The 9,612-nt window shown below is 41.0% G+C and overlaps 1 protein-coding gene across 4 annotated transcripts in view; it reads right to left on the bottom strand.

Moving 5' to 3' along the window:
- Window positions 1-890: 890 nt before the first annotated feature.
- Window positions 891-9,612, bottom strand: part of MTMR3 (myotubularin related protein 3) — a 77,276-nt gene continuing 68,554 nt past the window's right edge. For all 4 annotated transcript variants that reach the window (XM_069760119.1, XM_069760115.1, XM_069760111.1 and 1 more), the window contains 2 exons: window positions 7,824-7,912; window positions 891-1,869 (listed from right to left, as the gene is read on the bottom strand). In XM_069760119.1, the coding sequence (XP_069616220.1) occupies window positions 1,713-1,869; window positions 7,824-7,912 (246 nt within the window). In that variant the 3' untranslated portion in view covers window positions 891-1,712. The remainder of the gene's footprint in view (window positions 1,870-7,823; window positions 7,913-9,612) is intronic.

Genomic DNA, 9,612 nt, shown 5'->3' with positions numbered 1-9,612 from the left:
ACATGCGATTATGCTGGCGCCGGCAGAGTTTTTCTCCCAAGCTGTGTATAGTATGTAAACTAGGGGGCAGGTCAGTGAGGGATCAGTCACCCGTCAGCAGTCTGCATTATTAATATCTAAGCAGAGCACCACAATGCATTTTGTTGCATGCCAACCCATGCTCCATCTCTGGCAATCCTCCCCCCAATACGGCCACACCTGCCAAACTGTAAAAAAGGGTCCAACACTTGATCCAGTGCACTAATCTTACGCACCATTGGTAGATTGTCAACTTCGAGTCTCCTCCCACCAGGTCCAGAAAACCACAAAAGTTCTAAGTAAATCGAGGCACCAAAAATAAAAAAAAAATAAAAACTTCTACTATTTAAGGATTGAAAGTTGCATTATTTCATAACAATAAAAAGATAAAGTAGACAAGGCAACATTTCAGCCATATTTGGTCTTCCAAGCCAGAGGATGTAAAGATACAGCTATAGCATTTTTACTTTTGGATGGAAAAATACCCAATATGGCCAAAACATTGCCTTGTCTTTATGTTGCTCTGCCATGTCAAAGTATGGAATAAAAGTTGTTTTTTCCCACATAAGCCAGTTTTGGTGCCTTGGAACTTAAGGGTCCAAAACCAAAATGGTACAAGCCATGAAAAAAAAGTTTAAGGGCAAATTACACCAGAATTCTGTTGCATTTATCATATTTATGCCTCAATGTTTTCCAGGAAATGGAAAGGGTGTTCAGAAAGAAACCAAAACTGTATAGTACTGTGGTAGATTAGGTGCTTCTTGTTGGGAATTCTTCAATATATCACTGTGGGAACTGTGGTGGAAGGAAAAACTGTAGTACATGGTGGGTGACCCCACAACATAGACCAGTTACTGGAATGAGAGAGGGGGAAAATTTAAGATCTTTATTCAGTTTCACTTGTGCAGCATGCTTTTCTGGCAGAAATAATCCAAACATCCTTGTTCAAAGTAGAATTATTCCATCAAGTACTAAAACTATACCTCTGAGGCAAGAATAAATCTCATTCTCCAATCAGGTATATATAATAATGTAAACACATGGGCAGAATTAGAACCCACAATTTTTATCCACATGTGCCAATCAGTGAATAGGTTTTATAAAAAATAAAATAAAATCAGACAATAAGCTTGGTCAATTGTATTTGTCATACAATGTCTACAGTACATACAGTTCGAGATGAGCCTAGCACTGCTTCTCAGTATCTGAAAACCAGAGGCCTGAACTAGACATCACAGACTGGGGTTAGGCTACAACTATATTAGATGGAGAACACCTTGACAGATGCATTTCTGGGCTCTTCTCCTTACTTAAAACTAGCTGGCCAAGTAGGGATACATCTAAAAATGTTTTGGGCACCTTGGCATCATACTTAGTGTGACATTCCTTTGTGTTAAACAAAACTGACTTCTGGTGCTAAAAGAGGCCTCCACTGTCCATTCAGAAGTATATAAGCTCCTGAGGGTTCCAATGCAAATGTGAAAGCTCAGGTCTAGGTCTCTCTCCACCAAGCCCAAACACTGCTCCTACATTAGACAGGAAATTGAGTATGTAAAATGCAGAAAAGTTAAAGGGCAGTCAATAGAAAAAGCATCGTTTCGCCTTAGTCTCCCATCTTTAATAGCGTGTCCTTCCAACAGTTGGAGGATGTTGCCTAGGCCGCCTTGCTCTGCGCCATCTTGAAGGGTGATTGCCTAGTTTGAAGAAGCTGTAATTGGATTTTCCAGTTCCAAGCTGGAGTGAAGATTGCTGTAACATAACTTGCATACGCGGCTGGGCTCAAACAGTTGCTGACTTGGAACAGGGACCTTCTGGTTACAACAGCTTGAACAAAAAACATTTCCACAATTCCTTTAAGAGAAGAGAAACTGTGTTAAAATAGATTACGTAACAGTGCAAGGACACTTTCACGTGGCAGTTTTGTTTAGTATTGCATTTCAAGCCAAAACAGGAACAGCAAAGGTTTCCATTATTTATCTTAAGTTGCAGTCCAACTCAGGGACTTTATTCAAAATATGCACATGTAAGTGGCTAGATATTTTTAAGCAAATGGTCCATTTTTACTTAAGTACCAAATTTTGTCTTAGTATGGTTAACGTGACTGGGCCACTAAAGTACACTTCAAAAAATAAAAAAATTATATCCATTTTTTTTTTTTTTAATGTACTGCAGTATTGTTCTCCAACAATAAGGGAGCCACTGCTGCAATATCACATTACATCCTATAATACACATTTTAGTTTCTCTGGCCCTTCAAAAATGTCAAAATGTCTCTACACACTATGAATTGTGGACATTGTAATTTACATTTCAATTACAGGAGTGAACTAATTAACAGCTCTAGCATATTACATGCCCCAATTTGATTTTTACCAATTATGACCATTTGCTTGGATTTTTATCACAATGCAAATGACAAAATTGTGTGTTACCGAGTAGGGACACCAACATGATCACGTCAAAGTTAGCATTGCCAAAACATCCATGCTCCTGTGAAACATTGGCCATGTCAACATAGGGTGCAACATTTATCACTACTGGACCTTTTAAAGAGGACACTTCACCAGTTTAACAGGTAAACTGACCACATCATGGAAAGGTGGCAGAGGCGAGTAAAATGCAGTTTAGATTTCACATTACCAATCTGGAGCTCTTCGCTTGTAATGTCATAATTTATGTTCCAGTTCAACTGGGTGTTAAAGATGTCTCTGGGGAGTGTACTACTCCTGTATGAAGCTGACCAATCAAAAACAGGCCACTACACAAGGGTAAAGAAATGCCAGCACAATAGTCAAAGCAGCTCTCCCAGTGTGAGACATTTAAGGATCCCTCTGCAGTGAGATCAGGGAAGAGCTAAGTGTGTGCAATTACAGAGTGACCGGAGTAAAGCCGAGCCGAGTGGGATTTTATTTATATAATTTATATAGCGCTTTAAAGGTACTTTCACACTGAACGATATCGCTAGCGATCCGTGACGTTGCAGCGTCCTGGCTAGCGATATCATTCAGTTTGACACGCAGCAGCGATCAAGATCCTGCTGTGATGTCGTTGGTCGGGGCTAGAAGGCCAGAACTTTATTTGGTTGCTGGCTCTCCCGCTGACATCGCTGAATCGGCGTGTATGACGCCGATTCAGCGATGTCTTCGCTGGTAACCAGGGTAAACATCGGGTTACTAAGCGCAGGGCTGCGCTTAGTAACCCGATGTTTACCCAGGTTACCATCCTAAAAGTAAAAAAAAACAAACACTTCATACTTACCTTCCGCTGTCTGTCCCCGGCGCTATGCTTTCCTGCACTCACTGTGAGCACAGCGGCCGGAAAGCAGAGCGGTAACGTCACCGCTCTGCTTTCCGGCCGCTGTGCTCACAGCCAGTACAGAGAAGCACAGCGCCGGGGACAGACAGCGGAAGGTAAGTATGAAGCGTTTGGTTTTTTTTACTTTTAGGATGGTAACCAGGGTAAACATCGGGTTACTAAGCGCGGCCCTGCGCTTAGTAACCCGATGTTTACCCTGGTTACCGGCATCGTTGGTCGCTGGAGAGCGGTCTGTGTGACAGCTCTCCAGCGACCAAACAGCGACGCTGCAGCGATCCGGATCGTTGTCTGGATCGCTGCAGCGTCGTTTAGTGTGAAGGTACCTTTAGTTCCGCAGCTTTCTACAGACCTTATCAGCACTGTCCCCGATGGGGTTCACAATCTAGAATCCCTATCAGTAGGTCTTCGGAATGAGGGAGGAAACCCACGTAAACAAACACTTTAGCTTTAACCCCTTCACGACCTTGCCCTTTTCCCTTTTTTTTTTGCGTCTCATTTTTCACTCCCCTCCTTCCCAGAGCCATAACTTTTTTATTTTTCTGTCAATATGGCCATGTGAGGGCTTATTTTTTGTGGGACGAGTTGCACTTTTCAACGATATCATTGGCTTTAACATGTCGTGTACTAGAAAACGGGGGAAAAAAAAAAAACAAGTGCGGTAAAGTTGCAAAAAAAGTGCAATCCCATACTTGTTTGTTTGGCTTTTTTGCTAGGTTCACTAAAAGCTAAAACGGACCTGCCATTATGATTCTCCAGGTCATTACGAGTTCATAGATAAAACATAAAATAGACATGTTTGGCGTCTAAGTGGTTAAAAAAACAACGCAATTTTTCGTTACCCATAGTGTCTCCATTTTTCATGATCTGGGGTCGGGTGAGGGCTTATTTTTTGTGTGCCAAGCTGCCGTTTTTAAGGATACCACTTTCGTGCAGATACGTTCTTTTGGTCGCCCGTTATTACATTTTAATGCAATGTTGCGGGGACCAAAAAAACGTAATTCTGGCGTTTCAAATTTTTCTCGCTAGGCTGTTTAGCTATCAGGTTAATCCTTTTTTTTTTATTGATAGATCGGGCGATTCTGAACGCGGCGATAAATGTGTGGTTTTTTTTATTGTTTTATTTTGAATGGGGCGAAAGGGGGGTGATTTAAACTTTTTTCATATTTTTTTAAAACTTTTTTTTTTACTTTTGCCATGCTTCAATAGCGTTCATGGGAGGCTACAACTCGATCCGCTCAGCTACATAGCAGCGCTCATCAGATCGCTGCTATGTAGCTGAATTGCAGGCTTGCTATGAGCGCCGACCACAGGGTGGCGCTCACAGCTAGCCGGGATCAGTAACCATAGAGGTCTCAAGGACCTCTATGGTTACTATCCTGACGCATCACTGGATATAGCTGTTATAAAGCCAAATTGTTCTAGTCTGAACAAGATGTGAGACCCGGGGGTGTATTGCTGTGTAAGACCTTGACGCACAAGCTATTATGTTTTTTTCTATGCCACAAAGATACGGACATATATGTAGTTTCTGGTTTTCTGGCATTCTTATAGGTTAAGTGCTACAAGTGTGTTCTATGTTAATTGGCTGAAGTATAACCTGCTAACACTAAGAAGTGTGACATGATAAACGGGGGTTAGTGATCTACTTTGACCAGACGGAGACGTATCTGTTTGGGAGGATCATTCTCAGTTGCCGGCAATGCCCTGTGGATTAATTTGGAAATCACTTGGTAAACCGTGAAGGGTCACTCCAGATCCTCCCCCAACACTACAACATGCTTGGAGTACATCAGAGATGAGTGTTATTACACAATGATGTGGTTTACGTCCTGAAGAGGAGGGCTACACTTCAATTCCCACACGTTTTATTTACATTATCTCCAGCATTTGAGGTTTCTTCATCACCTGGCAGCACAGATGGACACAAACCTTCCATTTGTTACATATTTCTCTGGTGTAATCACCCATGGATCTGCAGCAGCCATACAACCTGGATAGTAATTACTATCAGATAGGACCCCATTTTGCACCATTTTTTTCTCCTCAGCTCTTTATATCCATTACACACAGCACTTCATTTATAACAGCCAGTGCATGGGTGGGGAGGCCCAGTACAGCGGAGCAATCCTCAATGCTGGAAACACGGTTGTATTGCCCCTCCAACCAGAATGGCTGCGGTGAGATTAGCACTGTCAAAACATCTGAAGCATTGACATGGTAGAAGTGGTTGTAATCACACAGCTCTGCAGACAAGCGCAAGTTGTGAGACATGAAATAAGGCTACGTTCACACTAGCGTTCGGCTAGTGTGCGTCGCGCTAGCGTCGGGCGACACAGCGGCGACGCACGCGTCATGCGCCCCTATGTTTAACATGGGGGACGCATGCGTTTTTGCTTGTTGCATTTTCCGACACGTGCGTCTTTTTTGACGCTAGCGTCGGACCAAGAAAACGCAACAAGTTGCATTTTTCTTGCGTCCGATTTTCGTCAAAAAACGACGCACGCGTCGAAAAACGCAGCGTTTTTGCGTGCGTTTGCACGCGTTTTTCGGTGCGTTGTGTCGCCGACGCAGCGGCGCACAACGCTAGTGTGAACGTAGCCTAAGTCTGCTTTCCTCACTGATCTTACTGCTAAACTCCCCACAAAGAAACCTGCTCCAAGCCATCATGGGTGCGTGTTCTCCTCCCATGGGTATAGCTGCCAGCTTAGGATTGGTCAGCCTCATGCAGGGCAGTACACATCCTTGGAGACAAATCTCTTAATACCCAGTTAGCTTGGAATTTTTAGGTGATAATTTGATAAAACTCAACTCCGTAAGAAAGAGGAGGAAAAAAAAAAAAGAACCAAACAAACTATTTGGCTCTGCAGCCATGTTTAACATAATCAACCTGGTTAGAGTTCCACTTTAAGGACTAGCGAGTCATATTGGGAAGTTTGTGCTGGAGCACAGGGATATATATATATATATATATATATATATATATATATATATATATATATATATATATATATATATATATATATATATATATATATATATATATATATATATATTCCTTTCTAAGAAAGCCTTTAGGTTTATGAAAAAAATCAAGCCGTGAGAAAAACAAAACAAAAACAGACCTTTGTTATCTTTTAGCTGTCTTTGGGCCAATTATGCGGCATTTTAACAGATGTGTTTGTTATGAGGCATTGTGGTCATTTCTGCTGACTGGTATAGGAACATTGATTACACCAAATATTCAACCTTGAGTAAACCTGCTCTCCGAGAACAACATGCAAGCAGGAGGCAGAGCACATGCGCTAAAATGCTATACACAAATCCCTAGCAATGCTTTATAGGGAGCAGCCAGCATGCATTTGTTAGATAACTACAGATCTACAATCTTTTAAGAGTACAAAAAGGGACAAGCAAAAGTCTCCTCCTAAACTATTGTTTTACTTCTATTTTATAGCTGTGTACAGCCCTGGGCAGTGGTCAGACATGTAACTGTGTACACAAACCACTTTTGTACATATGAGATTTTTGATATATTCTGAAACACTGGAAAAAACAATTGTAAGAAGAAAAAAAAAGACCAATACCAACAGACCTAGCGTTCTCACATCTCATTCTTTGTTTCAATAGGGAACCCACTAAAATAAGTCACCTGCTGAAGAAACAGGAGCACCTCTTGGATAGTGAACCAGTTGGAATAAATCTTTTGCACTATTAAAAAGTTGTTACACTAATACAAATTACAGGTTCTCCTCCGTAAAGCTCATACACTTTAGGGAAGCCATTGACAGACTGCACAGAAAGACAGTTAATGGAGGAACACGTGACCAGACCGGTCCATCAGACTCCTCATAAAGACATGGCTTTCCCACGGGACAGTGTTTCAGTTGGATGAGGCCAATGAACAGGTCTGGACACGTGCTCCTCCTTAATTAGAATTGTGACTAAAGGATATGTTATCTAGAGAGGGCAAGATGCAATTTTCCAAAGGTTTGATAAAATCTCCATCTTGATAAATATGCCAACATTGAGCTTGTGCTTTTTGTAATTTATTGCACCTTTAAGAATCACATGCATTTTTAGACTGCAAGTGGATTTCCTCCAAAAAAATAAATAAAATAAAGTGTGCAAGTTTAAAGTAAGATTTTATTCGAGTTGTTTCCCTGATTTTTTCCCCACTGCACACAGAATGGTCTCTGCTTCTTTTCGGAGGACATGTTATACACACACGTGAAAGCTGTAGGGCTGAATGGGGCAGATGCAGTTAGTTCTGGTGACTGCAAAAGGACAAACCTTTTAACCAACCTCAACAAAAGCTCACCACGTTTCAGCCCCGGCTTCAGCATTCCTGCAAGGAAACATGGCTGAGATGGAGAAAGCTTGCATTGGCGTTGTTGCCCATTTGTGTGCTGGTGAATATAACTCAGCAACATTTACAATATAGATGGAGTGTCGGTAAGATTAAGGTCTTCTGAACTCTTGGTAGAACTTACCTACAATGGTGTTTCCGGCTCGCCAACCAAAACTTGCCTTCACAGTTATAACAGTTAGCTGCTAAATGGTCTGGAAGCCATCTTGTCACCTGCAATAACCATCAAAACAGCAACAATGCACAATTGCTTAAAAATGTGCAGTTTTTTTTTTAACAAAATATCTACACTAATATTCAGGATATGTGGGTTTGATGAAAAATTGTAAAGGGCTTTTCCCCTGAACAAAGTTAATTTTAAAATTAACGTTTTAATTAAAAGATCGTTGAATAGTAATTTCCACAACTGGATGTTTAACCCTTTAACCCCCAAATGATTTCCTTCATTATAGTGCAGAACTCAGCTGGGAGACACCTAGATCCAGTCTTTCAGGGCTTCAGATGGAAACAGACAGGCGTTACGGAAAAGTCAGTGAAAAGTCATGTATGGACCATAATGCCCGCACTGGCTACAGGTCTCTGGACTGGAACTTTATGGCCTCAGGCATGAATTCACCCTTTTAAACAGGATGTCCATCTGTCTTCAAGTTCACCTGAAAGAACATTTCTACTTCAACCCCTTCACCACCTGGCCACATTTTACAATTGGGACCAGTATCACTTTGGGGTTATAACTCTGGAACACGACAGTCCCACTGATTGAGCCTTTGAGACATTGTACTTCATGATGGCATAATGTCAATATGACTTGTGTTTGTGAACATTTTGCAATTTTCAAACTTTGAGTAAAGGATAAACATTTGAGAGTAATGTCACAAAATAGTTATAAAAATGTTCAAAATTGTGCGGATGTGAAATACATGTGGGAATTGTATATTAGGAGGTTAAGGATGGAAAAAATTTTTAGTTTTTCCAACAAAAGTTTAAAAAACTTTTGGGACCACATTTGAAGTGACTGAGACGTCAAGAAGTTTAACCACTCAGGTGCATCATGGTCATTTTTGGAATGTGGAAGAAAAAACATTTTTGAGCACTTAAATTTTAATTTGGACCCAATTTTTATTTTCAAAAAGGGTAACAAAAAATAATGACTCCCATAATTTGATGTGCAGTTTCTCCCGAGCATGCAGATACCCCCATGTGTGGAGGAAAAATTACTGTTTGGGAGCATGGCAGGGCTCAGAAGGGAAGGAACGCCATTTGACTTTTTGAATGTAAAATTTGTTGGCATAATTAGCAGAAACCATGTCACGTTTGGAGTGCCTAAACAGTGGAAACCGCCCACAAGTGACCCCATTTTAGAAACTAGACCCCTGCATCTAGATTCATGTGAGCACCTCGAGCCACCAGGTGATTCACAGACGTTTGTAACATCCATGAAAAACAAAAATCACATTTTCCCCACAACATTTTGTAATTTTCACAAGAGGTAACAGGAGAAAATGGAACCCAAAATTTGTTGTGCAATTTCTTTTGAGTATGCAAATATCCCATATGTGGTCTAAAACTACTTTTTAAAGGCATAGTGCAAAGCTCAGAAGGGAAGAACAGCCATATTGGAGTCAAGATTTTGCTGAAATGGTTTGATGGTGCCATGTCACATTAGCAGAGTCCCTGGGAGGTGTCAGAACCCCCCCCATAAGAGCCCATTTTACAAACTACACCCCCAATGAATTGATTTAGGGATGCAGTGATCATATTGACACCAGTGTCACAGAATTTTTCACCATTGTACAGCAAAGAAAAAAAAAAAATGTTCCAGACAATATTTTAGCGCCAGATTTTACATTTTCACACTGGGAAATGGGTAAAAAAAAATTTGCACAAAAATTTGTCCCACAATTTCTGCTGAA

Source organism: Ranitomeya imitator, chromosome 1, assembly GCF_032444005.1.
Source record: "Ranitomeya imitator isolate aRanImi1 chromosome 1, aRanImi1.pri, whole genome shotgun sequence".
Taxonomy (NCBI): domain Eukaryota; kingdom Metazoa; phylum Chordata; class Amphibia; order Anura; family Dendrobatidae; genus Ranitomeya; species Ranitomeya imitator.
This window is presented reverse-complemented; position numbering and strand designations above follow the sequence as displayed.